This window comes from Metopolophium dirhodum, chromosome 8 (assembly GCF_019925205.1).
Source record: "Metopolophium dirhodum isolate CAU chromosome 8, ASM1992520v1, whole genome shotgun sequence".
In the NCBI taxonomy this organism is placed as follows: domain Eukaryota; kingdom Metazoa; phylum Arthropoda; class Insecta; order Hemiptera; family Aphididae; genus Metopolophium; species Metopolophium dirhodum.
Window position 1 is genome coordinate 18,555,723 of NC_083567.1, and position 25,360 is coordinate 18,581,082.

The 25,360-nt window shown below is 30.9% G+C and overlaps 3 protein-coding genes across 4 annotated transcripts in view; 2 read left to right on the plus strand and 1 right to left on the minus strand.

Annotated features, from left to right (window-relative positions):
• Positions 1 to 1,825: 1,825 nt before the first annotated feature.
• LOC132951353 (uncharacterized) lies at positions 1,826 to 3,755 on the plus strand. The gene is made up of 3 exons (XM_061023171.1): positions 1,826 to 2,608; positions 2,724 to 2,880; positions 3,118 to 3,755. The coding sequence occupies exons 1-3, from the start codon at positions 1,826 to 1,828 to the stop codon at positions 3,753 to 3,755; spliced, it is 1,578 nt and encodes a 525-aa protein (XP_060879154.1).
• Positions 3,756 to 3,985: 230 nt separating this feature from the next.
• On the plus strand, positions 3,986 to 4,489 carry LOC132951354 (uncharacterized). The gene has a single exon (XM_061023172.1). The coding sequence runs from the start codon at positions 3,986 to 3,988 to the stop codon at positions 4,487 to 4,489; it is 504 nt and encodes a 167-aa protein (XP_060879155.1).
• Positions 4,490 to 17,570: 13,081 nt separating this feature from the next.
• Positions 17,571 to 25,360, minus strand: part of LOC132950216 (ankyrin repeat and death domain-containing protein 1A-like) — a 101,117-nt gene continuing 93,327 nt past the window's right edge. For both annotated transcript variants that reach the window (XM_061021530.1, XM_061021531.1), the window contains exon 14: positions 17,571 to 23,637. In XM_061021530.1, the coding sequence (XP_060877513.1) occupies positions 23,558 to 23,637 (80 nt within the window). In that variant the 3' untranslated portion in view covers positions 17,571 to 23,557. The remainder of the gene's footprint in view (positions 23,638 to 25,360) is intronic.

The window sequence follows — 25,360 nt, forward strand, 5'->3', positions numbered from 1 at the left end:
CCCATTTTTATTTCAAATTTATTATAATAATAATCTTTATGCTAAATTTGGTGTAGAATACACTGTAGATACATTCCCAGTAAAAAGATTGCGTCTAACTGGAAATATTCATAGTGGTTATTTTGATGTTTATTTATCTATTCCTAATATTCATAATGTTGCAGTAAATTTAATTACTACTTCAGAGGGCGATTTATCTATTTTTAATAATGTTAGTGTCATAGAAAATAGTAAGAAAAATAAAATTAAAATTAATAAAAAAGTAAGAAGCGTCGCCGTGCTAGATATACAGATAAAACTCGAATCAACCAAGTTAATAAAGCTATAACAAAGTACAAAGCAATCAAACACCCAGAAACTTTAGGGTTTCCGACTAAAATTAATTTACGCAAATGGAAAATTAAGAAATTATCTGGTCTAGCATATAATCCCACAATTGATTATAAAAATAACATTGGCACTATGAACCAAAAATGTAATTTTTGTAACACTCTCAAGTGGAAAGGCGAAGCTCCTGGTATGTGCTGTAATATAGGTAAAACACAACTCGATCCCTTACAGCCGCCCCCAGAACCATTACGCAGTTTACTTGAGGGAGACCATCCTGATCATGATCACTTCATTAACCGTACTAGGAAATATAATAGTTGTTTTCAAATGACCTCGTTTGGTGCTAAACAGATTGTTGAAGAAGGGTTTTATGCCAACATTTAAAGTGCAAGGCCAAGTCTACCATTTGTATGGCAGCTTGATTCCAAATACTCAGGAAAACCCACAATTTTTACTAATATATTTTGTTGGTGAAGATGAAAAAGAAGTTCAACTAACTTAGATGCTCTCTTTATCCAGAAGTTAAACAAGCATTAGTCAAACAGCTACAAAATATGCTGCATACTGAAAATAAGTATATTCGAGAGTTAAAAACCACAGTAGATAATGGAAGTCAAAATAATACTAATTTTCAGGTGGTTATCTCACGCTGATAGAAAACCTGCTAATGGACACAAAGGCTGTTACAATGCTGCAACTACTAATGAAGTAGCTTTAGTTATAGTTGGGCAGCAGTTTGAAAAACTTGATATTATTATTCAAAGCCACGATAATCGATTACAACGGATAAGTGAATTACACAGATCCCACGACGCACTTAAATACCCTCTAATGTTTTGTTATGGAGAAGATGGATACTCAATAGATATTTCTCAGAAGGATGAAACTACAAAATTTCCTCTCACAGATAAAACTGTATCTGCTGCTAATTTTTATTCATACAAAAAAATGGTAAGGAAAGAACTAGATGATTATTTGCTTCGTTATGGTCCATTGTTCAACCAATGTTTAGTAGATATGTACGCAAAAATAGAGACTGAAAGATTAAATTTCATCAGAAATCATCAAAATAAGCTTAATGCAAATAAATATATTAATTTAATACATGCCGTTGGAAGACAAGATGTTGACGCAGATCAACTTGGAAAATTAGTTGTATTGCCATCATCTTTTACAGGAGGCCCACGATATATGCATGAACGAGCCCAAGATGCACTGACGTACGTTCGACACTATAGCAGCTCAGATTTATTCGTAACTTTTACGTATAATCCAAAATGGCAAGAAATCCAAGAAGCACTTTTACGAGGACAAAAACATTAACATCGCCCAGACATCATTGCAAGAGTATTTAATCGAAAAGTTAATAGATCTGTTGACAAAATGAGATTTGTTTGGGAAAGTAAGGTGCCATATATATTCCATTGAATGACAGAAACGAGGCCTACCTCACGTACACATATTACTATGATTGGAGAATCGAATTTCATCAGATATGATAGATAAATTCGTGTGTGCTGAGATTCCGAATCCAGATGTAGATACTTTACTGTACGAGATAGTAAAGGCTAATATGATACATGGACCATGTGGACTTTTGAACAAAAATTCTCCGTGCATGAAAGAAGGTGTCTGCAGCAAACGTTATCCAGTTACGCTCATTCAAGAAACTCAAAGAGGTGAAGATGGCTATCAAAAATATAGAAGGCGATCAACAAACGGTGGAGGTTTCAAAGTGAGTATTAAGTCAATTGACTTAGATAACAGGTGGGTTGTTCCATATAACCCTGTGTTATTGCGTACTTTTAGTGCTCATATAAATGTAGAAATAACCAGTTCAATCAAGTCTATAAAATATGTATGCAAATATGTCACAAAAGGTAGTGATCATGCAGCGTTTCGTTTAGGAAAAACTGACAATACTGATGAAATAAAAATATATGAAAGTGGCAGGTATATCAGTAGTTCCGAAGCAGCTTGGAAAATTTTAGGTTTTCATATACACGATAGGTATCCAGCTTTTACTCATCTTGATGTTCACCTAGAAAATGGACAACGTGTCTACTTCACAGCAAATAATGTTGCCGAAAGAATAGAAAATCCACCAACAACAACTGTTCAGGCTTTTTTCCAGATATGTCAAACCGATAATTTTGCAAGAACATTGCTTTATCCACAAGTTGTTTCGTATTATGTGTGGAAAAATAAGAATTTCGTTAGACGTAAACAAGGCCAGAATGTCGAAGGTTGGCCAGGAGTTAAGAAAGATACAGCTTTGGTAGTGTTTATACAATCCACCCAAACAATGTTGAATGTTACCATCTTCTTCTTCTTCTTCATTACGTAAAAGGTCCAACATCGTATTCATTTTTGAAGACTGTGAACAATTCCAGGCCACATGTAAAGCACTTGGATTATTAGAAGATGACAATCAGTGGGATTTTGCTTTAGAAGAAGCAGCATTATGTCGTTCACCTAATAAAATTCGAGAACTTTTCAGTGTAATATTAATATTTTGCCATCCCTCAGATGCTTCAGTCTTTGAACTAAGTATAAAGACGATTTTTCAGACGATATTCGGCGACAATATTATAGACAACATCTAGAAAATAATATAACAGACAGTGAACTTTATAATAAGTGTTTGGTGTTAGTTGAAGACTTTGTTTTGAATCTAGGTGGAAATAATTTAAAAGAATATGGTTTGCCAACTCCTACAAGATCTAGTGGACTTTTAGAAAATAGAGAATATTTAAAAGAAACAAGCTTGATTTAAATGATTTACAGGATATTGTTTTGCAAAAGAACCCTCTTTGACTGAGGAACAGTGGTTTGTTTACAAACAAGCTTTAAATAGTATCAAATTAAATTTAGGAAAATGTATATTCTTAGACGCTCCTGGCGGAACTGGTAAAACCCACTTAATCAATATACTTTTGGCTAAAGTAAGAAGCTCATATAGGATTGCAATTTCAGCTGCATCATCAGTAATTGCCGCTACACTTTTACATGGAGGAAAAACTGCTCATTCTGCTTTCAAGTTCCCACTCAATCTGAACACTATCGAGATTCCAACGTGCAATATTAATAAACAATCTAATATGGCAAATGTTCTAAAAAAATGCAAGCTCATAGTTTTGGATGAAAGTCCAATGTCTCATAAGAAAGGCTTTGAGGCTTTAAACAACTGTCTGAAGGATCTAAGGAATTCAAATTTATTAATGGGAGGAGTCACAGTACTGCTAGCTGGAGATTTTCAACAAACTCTACCAATCGTACCCAGAGGAACTCGAGCTAATGAAATCGCAGCATGCATCAAGTCTTCATATTTGTGGCCTAAAATAGAAAAATTTTCTTTGACCAAAAATATGCGAGTACATTTAAAGGAGACAAGACTGCTGAACAGTTTTCTGAGCTACTCTTAAAAATAGGAGATGGAAAATATCCAGAATGTGAAGAAAAAATTACTTTGCCGACAGGATTAGGTACCGTCGTTAATACTTCACAAGAACTTACATACAAAATATACCCTGGCATCGAAAACCTCAAAGAAATATCAATGGACTGATTATGTGAGAGGGCCATTTTGACATCAAAAAATGATACAGCAGGAGAAATAAACAAAATATTATTGGACTCTTTTCAAGCAAAAAAAATGGAATACAGATCGGAAATAGATGATGCAGTTAATTATCCCGTAGAATTTATCAATTCACTCAACTCTCCTGGATTCCCACAACATTTATTAACATTAAAAATTGGTACTCTTATAATGCTTCTAAGAAATCTTAGCCCACCAAAATTGTGCAATGGGACTTGTCTACGTATTACTGATCTTCAAAAAAATCTGATAGAAGCTCAAACTATGACTGGATCTGCAAAAGGTGAATCAAGTTTTATTCCTCGCATACCAATGATACCATCAGATTATCCATTCCAATTTAAGAGAATGCAGTTTCCTGTCAAAGTATGTTTTGCTATAACAATAAATAAATCACAAGGACAAACCTTGAAAATTGCAGGGATCGATGTAAGAGAAGATTGTTTTTCACATGGACAATTTTATGTGGAATGCTCCAGAGTCAGTATGCCCACAAATTTAGTTATTTTGGCACCAACAGGAAAAACATCAAATGTAGTTTATAGAGAAATTGTGTAATAAGATTACATTATTATTTTTTATTATATACCTATTAAAATTAATCGTCTGTCTTGGTCTGCGGCCGTCCGGTTAAAGTTGGGCTGTAGACATTTTTATACTTAAACCCGACAACGACGGGTAATTCAGCTAGTATGTTATTTAATTTAAAAGAATGGTTCTTTTTAGATTCACTAATCATAATGAAGACCATGGAATTGATGATTCCAGAAATAGAATTTTTCAACACAATAAAAAATATAAAAATATAAAAAATATAAAAATATAAAAAATATGGAAATTGAAACAATAATAAGTATATAAAAGTAATAAACCAAATCGAATAATATTTTATATTATTTATAGTTATTTTATATTACTATATCTACAGATACTATAGCTGAAGTCATTGAAGTAAATTAAGTAATTCCTTTATTTTCACAAAAAAACAATAAAAACTTTACTAAAAGAGATATACTATTGGCTGACTCCTCAAAAGAAACAGTATTAAACCGGAATATTATAGATATATCGTTATTAAATGAAAAGAAAATAATGATGACCAAATTATTTCACAGATAATCTTGACAGTATGGAACGAAGAAGCTGAAAGCTTGTGGGAGAAACTGGAAGTATTATTAAAATAGAAAGAGGAAAAATAAATGAATATTCGAATAATAAATATATTGGATTATTGCCTACATCTGTCATCACATACAGTTCAATAACTGAAAAAGAAAAGTAAATGACACATTTATTCACTATATTATTCAAAATGTATTTAAATTATGTTTCTTACATAGGTTTGAAAAATGGTTATTATCTCAAGAAATTATTAATACAAATAAAAGGAAAAATGACGAGATTGAAGACAACGAACAGCCATGTTATTCGAAATCGTTAAAATAGGTATTTCAATTTTCTTCAAATGAATAAATAAATAATTTTGTAATTTTGGGTTTAAAAATTTAACTATTTTCATTTATCTATTTATGTAAAGGAATAAAAAATTTTTTTTTACTCACCGATAACCTCCGTTATTAATTTATTTTATTTGATAATTTGAATATAATATGTTATTATAATATCTTGAGCATATACTGTTATTAATTAATATTTTATTAATTTGTATATTTATATGTTTGAGATATTTTTTTTGAACATATGAAATGGCACATAAAAACAATATCCCATCGACCTGAACTATAGTGATTGTGAGGGGGTTATAATTGAACAAAATAAAATTGAGTATATTTATAATCGAGGGGGTATGGTAATAAATAAAAACAGCCCGGCGGAGCAGGGTTTTGACCGCTAGTAAATAATAAAAATTTAAAAAATCCAGACTGATAAACCGTCTCCGCTCAGAATCGTTTTTCTTATACAATGATATTATATCATTGAATTCAAGTTTAATACAATCCATTATACATTGACTTACTTGTAACCTACTGTACAGCAGAGCAACATCCACTTACCCGTTTTTTTTTTTTTTTACTAATAATATTAATATTAATTTCATGTTTTAATATAATTATAAGATAATAAATTGTTGTTATTACTTGTTTTCTCTCCCCAACTAGAGCATATAACAATTAACACAGTTAATATTTTTATAAACGTATATGAAATCATAGGTATTGTTTTGATATAACTACAAAAAATTATAAATTTTGCTCTTCAATGGATACGTAAGTCCTTTGGTTCTGAACACAGAATAGGTACTATAATATAATAAACACCAAAGAAGGCAAGTACCGATTTATACGTTGGTGTTTATGCATTATAACAACTAAGTAAACAATGCATATAATTCTTAAATAAACATCTGTTCCAAAATACATAAGAAAAATATATATTATGGTTTAATTTAACGCATATTATGCTGAAATAATATCAAAAGTACAAAATATATTAAAGACTTCAATTTGAAACAAAATGCAACTTTTGGACTTCGATATTTTACTCGACATATTTGATACGAATTATTTATTATTTAAACCAAACGTTTTTTACAAATTATCGATAGTTTAAATATGATTTCCCTAGTGAAGTCCACTATCACATACAATTTGGAAGATTCTGTATGTTAAAATCATATTCATTTAAAAATTTGATACTTTAAAAATATTTGTAAATAATATTATACGCGTGTAGAAATGAAACTATATAGATATATAAATACAAATCAATTACTTGCAAGTTACAGTTATAAACTAAAAACATAAAAATCTTTCAATGTCCTGTTTATTAAAAAAAAATTGCGTGTGCGTCAGTACCTACACACGGTATATAGATAAAATAAATACATATTTTGATTTTTGATAAATGGTAAGAACGTTGTTACCGCGTATACCGTATACTTGATCGTATTTGCCCGTACAAATACGGTAATAATTACCGTACACTTGTTTAGTAACTGTCAAGTGCCAACTACTGCAGCCTAACTCCTTGCCAGATCCACAGAAATACAGAATAGAATAATATTAGATATAGTCTAGTACTCCAGTCATTCTTAGTACCAGACAAGACCACGAGGGGTACGGGAAACGTATTTCCGAACCCTAACTGTGCTGGGTCCTTAGTTTTCTAATCTGGTTGGACTCCGTAGTGTGTGTCTTCACTACGTCCCTTAACTGACTTAGAAGTTGGAGCACACTATTAAATATTCGTATAAGTATAGCAAGCATATTTTAAGTACCTAACTATATTAATTATATTTACATATTATAAGATTTCTAAATTAAATTATGAAGCATACATTTTAGAGTGGTGTGCCCTGCTACAATATTCACCGTATTCCTCGCTACACTAAACGATATTTGAAAATAAATGTAAGTTTTAGATTCTGAGTGGAGCGATGAATTTATTGAGTTTAGGATGATGTGTGTTATTATTTTTATTTTTTATTTTTGTGTCTATCATCACCATTTGGGGCAGTAAACCTGCTTCGATTTTCTTCAACAGTATCTTGTACGAGAAAGTGAATTTAGTTAATGCATTCAGGAGGTCAAAATTTAAAATTCCAAATAGTTTCCAAATGTGCCGGGAAAAACAAAATTAAAATAAAGAAAAAATGGGAATTTCTATACAAAATCGGTTTTTGATTTGGGAAGACTGGCTTTTGATGTTACTCTAAGACAAATGACTATATATATATTAAATTTTCACTGGGCATTTATATTAGCATTTTATAAACATGATAAGATTTACAAAATATTGTATATTTTTGTGTCTATCATCACGGGTTGGGGCAGTAAAACTGCATCGATTTTCTTCAACAGTATCTTGTTCGATGGAAAAGTGAATCTAGTTAGTGCATTCTTGAGGTCAAATTTTAAAATTTTCAATAGTTTTCAAAAGCACCGGGAAAAACAACATTAAAACGGGAATTTAACAAAATTTAAAAACAAATGAACGTATATACATGCAATTTTCACTGGTCGTTTATATTTGCTTTTTCTATACACGATAAAATTTTAAAAATATTTTGATTTGTTTTGAACTGTTTAGGAATGTTTTCTGTCTCCAATTCTATTAGTCTTTTTTTCTATGAATGTCAATAAAACTGTATTTGTTGGTTAAAAAAGCTTCAATATTTAATACAAGGCTCCTACTATATTGTTACAATGACATTTGAAAAATATTAAAAATCCTTAGTCACAGTTTTTATTTATAAGCATTTAAAGTTCAAATATTGACCAAATACGGAAAAATCATGAAAATTAGCAAATTATGTTGAGTTGAGTATTCATAAAAATTTTTCTTTTTAAATCTTAGATTTGACAATGTAATACAAGATTCCTCATAAATTTGTCTACCTTTATCAAAAAAAAATGTCTACAAGCAAATCAAATTAAATTTTTATGAGCGTTTTAAATTCATATTTTTACAACATTGAATATTCACTTGATTTCTCATGTAGCGGTTTTGTTATTTTATTGTTATTCAAAAACGAATAACTGTAGATACATGAAACTTCTACTGAATATTTATATTAGCATTTTCTATACACCATAAAATGTTGAAAATATTTTGACTCGATTTGGGCCGTGTTCGATATGTTAAATGAACTGTAATTTTTTAATTATAAAATAAGTGTTTTATTACAATATATAGAAAGGTCCTAATTGATGGGCGTTGAAATAGTTTCCACACAAACGATACCGTCATTTCCGACATGCACTTCTTCAACTCGTCCTATTTTCTAGCGCAAAGGGGAAAGATTATCCTCACGCATGATTACAACAGTGCCAACTCGAAGCCTAGGTCCTCGGTCGCTTTCCCACTTATTGCGTTGTTGTAGTTGCACAAAATAATCCTTTGACCAGCGGCGCCAAAACTCTTGCAATAAATGACTCACTCTTCTCCACCTCGTTAACCTATTGAGAGGTGTTGTCGTGAAGTCAGGTTCTGGCAGAGAGACTAAAAAACTTCCCACCAAAAAATGACCGGGAGTAAGTACGGAAAGATCAGAAGGATTAGATAATAAGGGAGTCAACAGGCGTTAATTTAAGCATGCTTCTATTTGAACAAGCACAGTGTTTAGTTCCTCATAGGTCAAAATAGCGTTTCCTAATAATTTATTTAAGTGAGTTTTTACTGATTTAATGGCCGCTTTCCATAGACCGCCAAAATGAGGTGATCTAGGAGGGATGAAATACCAACGTATTCAAAATTCTGCTGTATATTGTTGGATTTCGGGATCTAACGTTTCTGATAAAAATATATTTTTAAGTTCTTGTAACTTACGATTAGCACCCACAAAATTTGTAGCGTTATCTTAGCAAATGTCTGAGCATATTCCACACCTGCTGCAAAATCGTCTCGGTGCATTTAAAAAACATTCAGTAGTTAAATCACTGAATAGTTCTATATATATTGCTTTGGTTGCGAAGCATACAAATATGCATATATACCCTTTGGTTATAGGAGCTTTGCGTTGTAAACTAGATTTTACCATAATGGGGCCACCATAATCGATTTCGCATATTTTAAAAGGATGGCTTGGATTTACGCGTTCTTTTGGCAGATTACCCATGAATGGTTGAACTATTGTTAGTTTTAATCGGAAACACGTCATGCACTGATGAACAGTTTTTCTTGCTATATTCCTGCCGTTAATAGGTCAGTATTGTTCTCTAATTGATGATAAAATCGCTTGCGGACCCGCATGTAGTAAAAGTATTTGTTAATAACGAAAAAGTAAAGTCGTTAAATTACTCGTCGCAGGTAGTAGCATTGGGTTTCGCTGGAATACGCTTATCGATGTGGCATTATTTAACTGACCGCCAACTGTAATTACACCATATCGTCTACGAACAGTTTCAAATACTTTTATCTACTTTTCGCGGACACCTGCTTATATTTTTGCAAATCTTTTATTTCCTGACACCAAGTATAGTTTTGAACCATTTTAATTAATACAACCAATGTATTTCGCAGCTCGTCCGCTTGGATTGGTCCTATGATCCGATTTTGGCTTCTAAAACTTCTTGGGACTCGTCGATTTTTCGTGGAATGTTTTTCGGCCACATTTCTTTTTTTAATTTCAACCAAATGGGACCCTCCCACCATAATGAGTTATTGCTTATATCATTTGGTGTACAACCACGAGATATTATATCTGCGGGATTATCTTTAATTGGAACGTGATACCATTCCAAGACCGAAGCAAAACTTTGGATTTCTCCGACGCGATGGATAACAAATGTTTTCCATTTCGCTGACGATGATTTGATCCACGTGAGTGTGACCGTTGAGTCAATCCAGAAATATTTTTCATTTATTTGAATATTTAATTTTGTTATAATTTTTTTCGTTAGTCGCGCAAGTAATTGTGCGCCACACAATTCTAATCGAGGCAGTAATATAGTTTTTAAGGGAGCTACTCGAGATTTTACACATATTAGTCGTCGTCGTCGGCACAAAAGTCTGTTACAATTGCTTCGCAAGCCACTGGGTAATTGTTAGATTCTTTATTTGCCAACTTATTTAGGCAACCTGTCGCCAAATAAGATGCTGGAGTCGTGCCATACGTGACAGTTTTTAATCTATAAGTTGTAACGAGACAGAAAGTGCATATTATGTATTTTCTCGAATATTAGTGCCTACGCAATAACTACACACACGCGCTCCGTAGCGTACATTATACGAATCATCATCGCTGTAGCCGTGATCGACGCGCCGCCAGTAGAAGAAAATAACATTAGAAAACAAAAATCACCAACGTCGCCGCCGAGTATGGACAACAGATAGCGTGCAGTAAGAAACACGTTTCAAATTGTCATCATTGCATATTAATTAATCATTTTATATTAATTAATATGCAACAACAAATAAAATATTGTGAAGCGCGTCATCCCAATAGATCACTATAATAACCATGCGTCCGCGACATCAAATGAAACACCTATAAACTATGAAAACATGTACCACCGTCATTATTAATCCTAACCACGCCAGCAGCCGCATACACTAACAAATATAGGCCAGAGCCAGCAGTCAAGTCGTCTTTCGTTATACAAGTCATTAGTATACGTATTTACCTCCGTGGTTGGATATGATTAATCTAGGTCAAACTACCCAGAGGTAAATATCGCCGCCGCCGCAATCGTACCGCTGCCTCCGCCGTCCGCTTCCTCTGCCGAGCTCGGATATGGTCCACCAGACCAGGTCAAACTAGCCAATACGTATTTTGAATTTTCCCGCCGCCGCCGCACTTTTCATTTCTATCGTACTCGGATATGGTGAACCCAGGTCAAATGAGACGATTAGAAGTTAATTTGTCCCCATAGATATCACAATACACAATATCGTTAATGAATGAGCATAGCCGTCATTCGATAGTAATTGTCAAATATCTATCGGTTCCCCGCAAATCGTGAACGACACACACCCGCCGTTGGATGTTCCGCACACTTTGAATCGCCACTATTAAAATACCTCGAGAACGAGCCGCAGCTGCCGTCCGACCCTATATTTACACGTGCCGATAATAGTTATTTTGTTAACACATCACACACACATTCACACGTCGTCGTATCGTAATAACTAACGATTACATAATTCCGTATTAATATCTGTCAATCGTCGCTCGTCCACGCCGCCGCCGACTGACTGCCCGTATTTTACAATACGATATCGTATAGACACGCAGCAGTATAATACTGATCAGTCCAGTGAATACAGTGTGCCTAGTACCTACGTTCATATCAACGACCACTGTATCCATCAACCAACCCGTCAATTCAATCACAGCCCAGCCGTCCCGAGAAGGAAGAGCAAAGGAGTATCGTGAGTCCAAAGTCATTGAATCCGTCAAATATATTTCCATGTTATATTTTTTTTTATAAATATCAAATCACCATTGAGTGATATAATTACTTAAAAGAAAAAATTGTGATCTAATAAATATTTCACGTATTTATTTCAATAAACATAATAATTATTTTATGAACAATTAAAACATGTGTTACGTTCATTCATAATTTAATTATTACAAATTTAATAGTGATTGATTTGGATTTTCACACCAAAATATTTTTTGGTAATTAGTATGTTCTGCGTTAACCCAGATCTGTCTATACATTTTAGTCATATCGGCAGATAAAGCGTACTTATGTGTTCGAAATCTTGCTAAAATGCATACTAATTCTTGTTGGACCGTTGGATCTTTTAATAACACTTAAACACTTAAACTCAACCCGTTAGATGTTCGGCATGAGCCGTGAACACCACGCGTAATTTGGTGCTTACACTGTCTAACTTTTCGATCGCACGATGAGGAAGAAAATATTCACATGTGTTAATTTCGTGTTCAGTATCAACCAATTCCATATGCCCTATTGATGCATATTCCTACATAAAATGTATATATTGAGCATGAGATGTGGATTCTTACTGAAACGCTTTTCTAATAGTTTAAAACGGCGCAGCGCAGCGCTACGCGAATCTCCCAGACTGACGTCTGAGTCACTAAACGGCAATTTCACATCGAACAGTCCGTGAATATCTCGTAAGCCAGATTTTTCAAAATATTCTTTACATTTAATTTCATCTAATGTATATATATATTGCCCGATGAACAGTCTTCTAATTCCCAAAATTTAGATATTTTTTCACCCACACATATAATTCTCTAGATTATTCAATGCGAGCATCGCGATTTTTGTATTTGAGTCAGTCGTAAATTGTTTATTGACTGTACGACCACATACAATCCACCTTAGTTGCGTTTTTTGAAATATAAATTTATGCGGGTCATACTTCATTTGTTCCTGACACAATAAATCAAAAAATACACTCGCGCCCAATATCATATCTATTTTTCGCGGCTGCGTAAATAGTGGGTCAGCGATTTCAATGCCCTCGAGTACTTTAAGATTGCGCAAGTAGATAGGTTTTATAGGAATATCGCTTGTTAGTTTTGATAATACTAAGCAATTAATTTAATTTTGATAGTCACTTATTCAAGACGTTAGCTTAATAGTTATTGCCGTACGAGCAATGTGCGACGATACTTATATTCCCAATAATGAACAATTAACTTTTTCTCGTTTGATACGTAATATTTGAGCCATATCTTCGGTTATAAAATTGTTCTGTGACCCAGAGTCCAATAGTGCACGACATATAACAGGTAAACCATTGTTATCGATAACGCGTACTATAGCTGTCGGCAATATTATTTGGTCATTATGATTATGATATTATGCGTGTGCTGTTACAGTCATATTAGGTTCAGAATCAACGTCCGTTTTGACTTCGTTTTCTTTATTGTTTGATTCATGAATAATTTTTACTAAATGTAATAATGAGTTATGCAATTTATTGCATTTAAAACATGTTTTAAATTTGCATTTTTTTTCCAAAAGTGTTCGTAGACAAATTTTGCATAAATTTAAATCCGTAGCCTTTTGAATTCGTTGAGAAACTGCCATATCCAAAAACGTCGGACATTTGTAGACGGTATGTGATTGTTTACAAACAAAACATTTTACATCTTCAGCGGTAAAATATGACGATGTAGCACGCATTTTATTTTGATTATTATTATTACCTTTTTTGGTAGTAGTAGACTGAGGGCGGACATTTATCTAAATTGCTGACTCAACAGCTTCTAAAATTTGACACCTTTTTTGTAGGAATGTTATCAACAACTCTATTGATGCTACACTAGTTTTGGGAGCTTCCATTTGAAGACGTGGGTGCAACAACCAGACATCTCCATTTTTATCAAAAATTGGTTTTTCATGGAATATTATTCATGGAAGAAATATCTATATTTTGGTACATAAATCAGAAAAATCTATTGATTAGTTCCAAAGATATTGCAAAATGATTTTTTTCCCGCCATTGGTGATAAATGAGATGACAAATTTTCTTTCGCTTGTCCTGAAAAATTGATAAAAACGGAGATGTCTGGTTGTTGCACCCACGTCTTCATTTCCCATTCAGTTAATGTGCCTGAGTCCAGCTTCGTGGTGATTACATGATTAGCAGCGATCCCCAAGACTTTGGAGTTTGATCCAATGTTTCTAATGCATTCATATGAGCTATTACCGAATCGGTTAATTGACGTAATTTGATTGAAGACTCACTGGAAATCGCATCGAGGTCAAATTTAGCCTTTGTATGCGCTTGTACTGAAACTTTTTTATTGCTGTTTTTTGCTGTCAATGTTTTCCATGCAGTATCATAATTTTTCGCAGTCATTTCTAATGATTGTATAACGTTGGCAGCCATACCGGCTATAGACGATTTTAAATAGTAGAACTTTTGGACTGGTGATAACGTGTCATTCGTACGAACAAGGGCCATAAATATATCATTAAATGCAGACCAATCTTTGTAATCGCCCGAAAATACCGGTATCTTAATTGCAGCCAGTTTTACAATTGACGACTTAGGCATATTACTATCGTTGCGGCTCGACAATCTTGTCACATTGATTTTTCCATCATCTTCAGTGTAGTATTCATTATTACGTACCGCAATCTTATTCGATTTATTAATTATTTTTTCACACTTCGCTACAGCTTGAAAATATAAGTCTTCAAACTCGCTTCTGTATGTTTCGTGTTCTTCATTTAACTCAAGCGCTCCTTCTTCGATCTCTAATTGTGTTTGTTCAAACTCACGCCATACTTCTTCACATTTATCTCTTCTTGCTTTAATAACTTCGATGTCAATGTCCTCTGTGTTGACCTTGGTAGAATTTATCGTTCTAGTTAGTTTGCCCTTTAAAATACTACGACGGATTATGAGGTCCGTGTTATCTGGCATTTTTACGATAGCCTTGATATATATATACCTTAACGCAACTCACTAGACTCTAATCTTAATTTAATATTAAAAAATACGCTACTCAACCTAATTTTCGCAACGCTGTACTTATTCGGGAATGGAATTTACTAAAGATTTCTAAACTGGTCAATAATAAGGAAGCTCTTACCTCTGTATTTTCGATGTATTGACAATAGTTGTTACTCTGAATGATTTCGCAATACTGGTTGGTACCGGCTTGAAGTGACTTTTGAACAGCACACCAGTGTTAGACACGGCTTTATGCTAACGCAGATGCTGTGATTTTCATTGATCTGGTCTTTGAGCGACTGCACCTCGAATGATAATTATTGATAATAAATACACTATAATCCGGACGAATGGACCAAAATGTTCGATAATTAAATGGACTGCAAATTTTTTAATTATTAAAGAAGTGTTTTATTACAATATAGAATGATTCTAATTGATGGGCGGTAGTACAGCGTTCGAAAACGACGGCGGAGGACGGAGGACTGAAATGGCAATCACATATTACATATAACACACTGTATTTCCGACGCACAAAATATGTTATCGCGGGTCGCGACAGTTGAGATAACAAGTCCCATTACATAATGACATAATATCTACCTAACAGGCCGTTTACGGACATTGTCAGCAGTGTTGGGAATCATCTAGATAATTTTATCTAGATAAAATTATTTCTTTAATTATCTTATCTAGATAAAAATAATTAAATCATCTAACTATCTCAGATAAATGTATTGGTTATCTGTGGTAATTTATCTAGATAAATAATATAATAATAAGAATATTTTTAAATACTGAAATAGCCAATAAATTACGAGAACCGAGTGGTGATTCCAAATTCTAATATAAGTATAGTTAAAAAAAGTAATGTTTACTGAAATATTGTCAGTTTTATTTTCTTATTTTATTTTTATTCAAGTTGTATTAAAAATTTAAATTGTATATTATTTTAAATGAGAAATTACATTAAGGATTTATTAATTAATAAATATTATCTAATTAGTAATTACTAATAAATTACATTATTTATAATATAATTTTAAAAAAATTATCTATTTTTTTATCTAGATAAATGTTTGTGTATTTTTATCTTTATCCAGATAAAAAAAATTGTGTTATATTTTATCTTATCTAGATAAATTTTGAATGAATTATCTGTTATCTTATCCAGATAAATTTTTTGGTTATCTTACCCCAACACTGATTGTCAATTTTCAATTTTTTAGTTTTTTTTTCCATAAATATTAATAAAATCTTATTTGTTGGGTAAAAAAGCGTGAACATTTAATGCAAGGCTCCGGATATATTGTTACAATAGCAGTCGAAAATTATTAAAAACACATAGGCACAATTTTTTTTATAAGCATTTAAAGTTTGAATTTTGACAAAATTTATCAAACTTAAAATTTAATAATTATTTTGTAGTTAAAAATTTATAAAATGTTCAACTTCTATAGTTAAGGATTTAAAATTTAAATTTTAAAACAAGGTTCCACGTAAAAAGGTAAATATATAAATTACTTTATTCACAGTAATATCATCAAATATAATTAGTAAATAGTCTGCTGACAGTTTTCGCTCAGATTCGTTTAACCAACTTGTAACCTACTGTACAGCAGAGTGACATCCACTTACCCACTTTTTTATATATATAAATGTCAATAACATTTTATTCATTGGGTCAAAAAGCTTGAAAAATAATTACAAGGCTCCTATTATATTGTTAAAATGACAGTTGAAAAATATTTAAAACAATTACTCACATTGTTTTTTATAATCATTTCAAGTTCAGATTTTGATAAAATACGTACAAATCTAAAAAATGTGCAAATTATGTTGAGTAAGTAATTCATAAAAGCACTTATAGTTCGATTTTTGACAACATTTATCAAATTTTAAATTTAAAAATGTATTAAATGTTCAACTTTTATGGCTAAAGATTGAAAATTTAAAACAAGGTTCCACGGAAGAAGGTTATTCTGTAACCAAATAATCTCAAAATTATAAAAACACAATTTTTTTTATAGTTATTTATGTTCAAATTTGGACAAAATTACATATTAAATAATCAAGAATAACCATTTGAGTTGTAATATATTATTGTTTATAATATGAATTCAACTTACCGGCTATCGTATTAATAATAAGTAATAACAATATAAATATAATATAAAATATCCACACTGACAAACCGTCACCGCTCAGAATCGTTTTTCGTATACCTACTGCAATGATATTATATCATTGAATTCAAATTTAATACCATCCCTTGTACAGTGACCAACTTGAAACCTACTGTACAACAGAGCGACATCCACTAACCCACCTTTTTTATATAAGCCCAATCAATGTTAATATTAAATTATTCACTTCTGCCGTGTGTACTAGTGTACTGATACACACACGTGTATTTTTTATTCTTCAAACATGATTATTTGTATACAATATTAATTAATGTTTATATTGTGGTCTCACTTATCACGGTTTGTTATCATACCACACTTTAATTACATTTAACCACTTGGTAACTACTCATTAGTATGCTCTTCGATCACACTTAAATACATGGTATGTCCCACCCATGTATATATTATTATAATATTATCTATGAGCATGGCAGTCGACAGTCTATATATTATTACATAAAACAAATTTGGCATAAACGTCGGCAACGGTTGTCAACGCGATTTAAAAATACATAACGCAAGGATTTGACACAGCGTATGAAGATCCGCTGTCTCCTATAAAATATTCACTTCAAAAAATAATCCTTATTAAATAATAGTATATTATATTAATATTAAACAATGATTTATACAACAATTATTGCATTATAAGATAATGTTTTAATTATCAACGGACAACGATATTTGTCGGAAAATAATTTAAATTACACTCGCAAGTCCCTTATAGGAATGGAAAAATCGTATTCAATCGAATCACATAATCATTATAAAGTTCCAATTAAACAAATTGTGTTTGGTATATCTGTTTAAATAAAGTGTACAGTATGTATAGGTACCTAGTATTTTATCTCATAATATAACTTTCATATTTTAATATAATATAATTATTCAGTATTCACCGTATTGTACACAAAACCATCAGAAGTATATTATAAACAAGCTTAAATTATAATTGATATATAGTTTCCATCATATTATTACAGCGTGTTTTTAATGCACAGAAATATTTATAACAATAATATTTAGAATAATATATAGAATTACATAATAATGACGGGTGTTAAATATAAGATATTGCCATATAATAAATTGTAATCGCATCATACATTTCCAGTTTTAAATACGCATAAATGGCTGTTGGGGTACATAATTTGTTCACTCGTTGTTATGCACGAGTTATTAAGCCATCGAACAATAATTACATAGGCCAATATTTGTAGTTGTGCATTGTACACCTAATATTGCAAAACATTGTTAACAAAATTTCACCATGTTATTATTAGGTATGTATTTTAATTTTAACAACTATTACATTTTTCAATAATATTAAGGCTATGTTTGTTATTTCCGCTACGCCCTATGTATAAATAAATTAGTCCATATACTAATATTATAATAGGTGTAGATATATACGTACAATATTAGGTATACTGTTTTCAAAGTTCGTAATAGAAAGTCATATATCATAAATCAAAGATAGAAAAAAAATAATGACAATACTAATAGTACCTGCGAGAATGTATACACTTTAGTGTACCTACTGCAAAAGGATTTAAATCCGTTTTAATTCGTTGCAGTGTTTTGAAGTGACCCAGTTCAAAGTTAATACAAACAATGATTAAACTTTTTTTATAAATACTCTAGACACGGAAAGGCACTCGAAGAGTGTACTCATTGTTGATAATCATTACTGAAGGTCTAAATGTCAATTAATAAATAGAATTAAATTATTATATTTTTGCTTGAATATATAAGAAATACAATAGTAGGTATACAAAATAGAACGGAATAGCCAATCGACTCAGTCATCGAGGCCTACAATTTTCATAGAAAACAAAATATTATACAAAATGCAGATAACATAAAAAAGTAAAATTTTATCAAACATTAAATGAGTCTTAATCTTAAAACAAGAAAAACAAATTTTTATAGTTTAAAGAATATTTTTCATATATACATATACAAGTAAATAATTTTCTACACACAGATATAAACATTTCTATAAATTTCGACAAATATTAATAATAATAATTAATTATTGTAATAAATAATAAAAAAAATATACAAAATACTTATATATAAATGGAAGATGAGTCTAAATAATATTATAATAATTATGATATACGTGAGAACGATTAAAAAACCCTGAAATGTAAATTTCACATCTATTTCAACAACCCATAACGATTAATAAATTGATCAAGTTAAGTACTTACCTAAATAAAAATTCAAAAATATTTGCATGCTTACCGAAACCAGAAAATGAAATACTTTTAAGGAAAGACAGATTGTTGTTTCAAAGAAATAACAATCTCATTTGAAATGGAAATGGAATTGGTAAAAATTGTTATGTTAAGTAATATTGTACAACATCGGACTTCATAAAACAAAACACCGCAATTAATAAAGTATATACAATTTTAGGAATATTTTTAATGATTAATATTAGTACTTATAAGTATTGCTTATAGGAATAATTCAATATTTATAAAAATTAAAAACTTGGTTTTCTGTTTTGAGTTTACGGGAATTATAAGGGTTAAAAGTATATATTTATTTACGTGCAAAGTATATAATAATTAGTCAAATTAGTTTGGATATATGTTCTTAGATACCTAGTATATAATCTTGTTTAAACTAATATTTTTTTTGTGTTTCAATTGAAGTAAGTATAAAATTAAAATAAGAAAATACGATGAAGTTATTTAAAGTACCTACTATGTCTACGTGAGAAATGTAATAATAAATATTATATTTATTTAATATTAAAATGTCTAAAATAATAGTTTATTTAAAAATGGAACTACGTTATAATAATAGCATAATAATACATAGTATATCTACATATAAATAGGTGAACCGAGTGTTGACAGTAATAATAATAAAGGCTATTGTACGATAACAAAATAAATGTGATTCACTTTTTGAGTGGGTAAAAAAAAATTGAAATTAATTACAAATTTATTATTTGAATTATAAAGTGAAGAGTGAGGACATTTCAATTTCATTAAACTACGATCGTTTATGGGTAGGCCACTAAAGGGTTTTGCAGGTTACATTATTTTGTACGTACCTAAACGCCAATTCGACGGATTCACACGACTCGTTTATAATTATAATGAACCAAAACAAATTTAAGTCGCCTCGCTACTGCCACCATTTTTGGCTCAAAAGACTTTAAGAGGCCGTCGCACCCACATGTGTTGTCTCCGTCTTACACACATACGACATACCAAATTCTCGTTTCCTAGTTTCAATAGGGTGCTGTCAGTTTTGATATTAGAGTGAATTTCTAAGCCCCGACTATGATTGATCCCTCCCAAAAATGTCCTTTATTTATTTAGATATAAGCCCCTATGGGTTATTTTAAATAAATAATTGTATTATGTGGGCTGTAGTCCCAAAAATTGTAACCCTAGTTGCACTTATAGTCATAACTATTATATATCTAGGTAATATTGTTATTATGATAAAGCAGGGGTGGCCATAACGAAGATCCGCGAACCGCATGTGGCTCTTGGGCGATTTTGTGCGACTCTAAGTTATTTCTATTAATATAAATAAATGTTCCTTCGTTTGTTATAAAATGAAAAATGTGTCTTCATTTTATAATCCATTTTATAAACATATATTAACAATGTTAGCTCCATACATTTGAGGCTCCCAAAATTAAGATTAGTGGCCCACAACTGTGATAAAGTATACGCCGGTCATGATCGAAAAGACGTGTACCTATATCATTATAAATTAATAAATATTATGTAAAATACGTATGATTACGCTATTGATTTTAATTCGACCGTGTCATAACTAGAGGTACCTATATTATGCAATATTATAATTATATTATGCGTGCACGTTTCGCGTTACCGGAATTATATGTACATATTGTAATTGTTTTTATTATTATTATTATGACGTCCCCAATACGAATCGATTTAGTGATAAATCGTTTTTGACCTTCACCGCAGTGAAATGCCCGTAAGCATATTATTATTATACTATGTACCTTAGGTAGTTTGATAGCTAGTTGATCGATTTGGTAAAAAAAAAAGAAAAGCTTTTCATTATTTATTTTACATTTTATTTTATTTTGAATATTATGTTGGTATAGATAGAAAACTGCTGTTGTATGCTATAATCATTTATAGTGTACCTATAGTGTACATAAAAGCTGTGCACGATAGCAAAACACCACATGTGGTAATATCATCCAACGATTGAGCACGTTTTAGCTTTTCGGTCGGACGACTGAGCACACTTGAAAATTTAAATTTCACAAAACACTAACCACTGGCCCAAAAAACAATTACGATTTAGTATGATATTACGTGCAATGTTGCCATATTACGTATAATTTATTAAACATGAATCGAAATGTGACAAGTCAAAACCAATCAGAGTATGAAAGAAGTTTTTGTTTAGGTATATATTTTCTGATAAAGAATCAGGGGTGGGCAAGCTACGCAATTAGTAGGGGGTTGGAACATTTTCCACCTACTAACAACCAAAAAAAAAATTTGTTTTTATCATAAGCACCTCCCAGTACAACCATTGTGATCTGTATTTTGTAACTACATGTATAAATGCATCATAAATAATTACATACTTTTAAGAGTTAGGTAGATTCGTAAAATATAATAAATTACTCTAAATAACTTTAAAAGGTTATTAGTTATAATTTCGAATCTAAGTCCAACCGACAAGTTCAGATTGCATCATTGTACTTAACTCGATGAAATACACAGGTTTCCAAAAAAAATTACCAAAAAATCTTAGTTATGCGTACAGCAAGCATAGGGGAGTCGGGTTTTTATATAGTATTTACTATAGTAGCTTATAAGTATAAATAATAATATTTATAATTAAATAAGTACCATAAATATGGTTTTCCAGTTTTAAAAATAAGTCATAGGGGGATAATGGTTTACTTGTCCTACTACACCGTGACCCCAAAAATAGGTGAAAATAAAATTAGTCACCTCAAGACCCCCCCCCCCCCTGTTCCTTATAATAAAATAACTTTTGAATATAAAACAATCTTAATTTATATTTTTTATTTCATTATTCATAGTTTATGTATATTATACTATATTATTAGTTTTGTATTTTTTTCATTATGGTTACGTATTAATTTTTATTTTTAATATAAATAAAAGATTGCTACATCAGCGTTTAATTATTTCTAACCGATGCAACCCCTCATCTAGGTTAACCTAATCTAACATAATGCTGGGATATAACCATACTTATACTTATAAGGTCTATGTATACAACACCCAAATCCCCCCCCCCCATGTAATTACACTACTGATAATAGTATACACTGAATGAAATCTACAAAAAAAATAATTAACAGGGCTTTTCATTAAACCTATTAAGAATTTCCCATTCATTCGGAAGTATTGAAAAAATAAGAATCTAATCGGTCGTTTGCATTTAAAAAGAAACGTTTGACGTGGTGTGCACAGTGCAATGACGGTAGCGTATACTATAGATTCGAAGAGGCAATTGTATTAAAGTTCACAACACCGCCAAAATTGTATACGACAAAAAGATAACACTTGTCATTTTTCATGATCTTGTCCGATTTTATTGTTTTTTTTTTTGCAAAAAATTAGCTTATCACCGTTTTTGTTTTAAAGTTAGTTTTTTTTTATTTAAATAATACAATGCTTCACTATCGATAATAATGTCAACATAATATTTATTTTGAACGAAATAATCGTTTAAATACGTTTATTTTTCGTTATTCTTCGTCATTCTTCGGCAAGCGACGTTCTTCACACTGTATACATCACCACAATGCGAATAATTAAAACTACCTATATTATTATACAATACATAACAATACATAACAGCATGGACATCGTCTCATTAAACGTTGGTTTTCTGTTGAAACTAGAAAATCGTTGTGCACGATTATCAACACAAATATTTATCTCGTGGCAGGCCAATAGAATTCCCGAACAAACAGGTGACGCGAGTGCAAACATCATCCTTGCCACCAGAATGTTGGAGCTGTTCATTGACGTGAATTATTCATATTTAACTGGCATATATCATATTATATAAATACATTTGGGGTGCGATGGTTAACATAATTACAGAAAATAGAATAGTTTTTCGCACAAAATAATTGAGCAACATAAGTTTGAAAAGTATTTTTGAAAACGTTAAATACCATAATTATTATAATACAGTATTGCAACAACGGTAATGTTATTATTCAGATAGAATTAGTGTGGTAAAATGACTTATATGTTTCTTCACCAGTTCGTTGTAAATCATGACACATAATATGCTTGTATTATATTATTCTTATCATAATATTATGTAATATTATCAGTTAAACCAAAAGTCGCGAGATAACACTATACAATCAAGTGAACAATATAATAATATTATAACATGTAAATATAATATAATATAATACCCGAGCCGAAATATTATAAACGTCGAGCAATTTAAAAACTTTTGCGGGTACACACTTATTGTTCATAAGGTCGTTTGGGAGAAAATAAACAAATAAAACGAATACAACGAATAAAAATCAACAACAATAAAAATACGTGACGTGTGTTCAAGAAACGACACAGGTTTTGTCGTCGGGTTTTTTCTCACTTTTTTCCTTCTGCCGCATTAACTTCTTGCATATTGCATCTGAACACAACAAACATATTTATACAAAACAAGCAAAAAAATAAAATAGGTATAGGTATAACACAGAAAAATACACAACCAGAATAATACAAATGGTGACAATTTATTTTACCCGGCATTATTATAATATGGTATCATTGGTATCCCTTCCAGTCGAAAACCGACCGGATTGCGCATTCCGAATTTTTATGCAAATGACGTGTTGTATGGTCAACTAATTCTAGCGGGATAATTGAAAATTATTTCGGGCACGTGTACTAACGTTCGTCGGTCATTAATTTTAAGAATTGACCTCGTTGTAGAGAGGAACATTATACAGCGTGATTCATAAAGCGTAAAACACTCATTATCTCAAAAAGTATTAATGTTTTTGAAAATATTTTTTTACATAGTTAACTATGTTTTTATTAAAAAATTATATTTTTAAATATTCTTTATCTATAATTTTTTAAGTTTTTTACTTTTTTGAATGACAGCATAGAGTTTTAAATTCATATTCCAAAGCAGAATATTTTTCTAAGTATTTTGATTCATAAAAATCTAATTTAGGGTGAGAAGTCTTTGAGGTATAAGCATTGAAAATTTAGATGGGCGGAGTGGAGTGGTAGGGGGTTACCCCGCAAATGTGTGTCCACTACTCCGCTTGTCTTAACCTTAAATACTTATAACTCATAAGCTACTCGTCCTAAATTCGATATTTATGTATTAAAATACTTAGAAAAACATTCTGCTTTGGAAAATGAAATTAAAACTCTATGCTGTCATTCAAAAAAGTAAAAAACTTAAAAAATTATAAGGATAAAAAATATTTAAAAATATAATTTTTTAATAAAAATGTTGTTTTTTTAACAACTTGAAACTATGTAAAAAAATATTTTCAAAAACATTAATACTTTTTGAGATAATGAGTGTTTTACGCTTAATAAATCACCCTGTATATATTATATAGGTATATCAGTATATGTATACTGTATAGGCATACATATTATTATGGCAGTCCCTTAAAGACGTGAATGACAAGCAGTGGATATCCCACTTGGCTCATACAGCCAAACATACCCCTTATATTCACGCAACCGTTATAAATGTTTTAAATTTAAAGAGTCTAACTATTATATTTATACGTGACGAAATCCATCCGTTCAACGTATGCCCGAATAGATTTGATATAAGATTTTAAAAATTAAATAATATTGGGTAGGTACCTTATTATAGGTACGCATACGAGGGCTTTCATTATATACGTTTTCATCGATGCGGGAAATTACTGATTTATATCAATCGCTTCTATAATATTATAATATTTTTTCAACTATACCTAGATATATAACTTCATAGGTATTTGTTTGTTATCGCCACGCCACTGAGTCGCGTACAATTTATCACCCCACCACCAAGCGACCTTACGTTGGCAGTTTGTAATCTTAAATGTCAATATTAACGTTATTAACTTATTTTAAGATATTATTAAACACGGATTTTAGTTATTTATTTCCCTCGTTATATTTTATGATACTGGTATCAGATTTTCACAATAAAAACATACCGTTAAAACAAAATATAAAATGTGTGAATCTTTAGGAAATATTACCGTCTTATTTTTTTTTTTATTTATTTACGTCTAATTGTTATAAAATATTAATACTATTAATATTTAATTGTAAACAATATACCATACATAATATTATTATATTATTTACTTTTATTTGAACGTTTTTGTAAC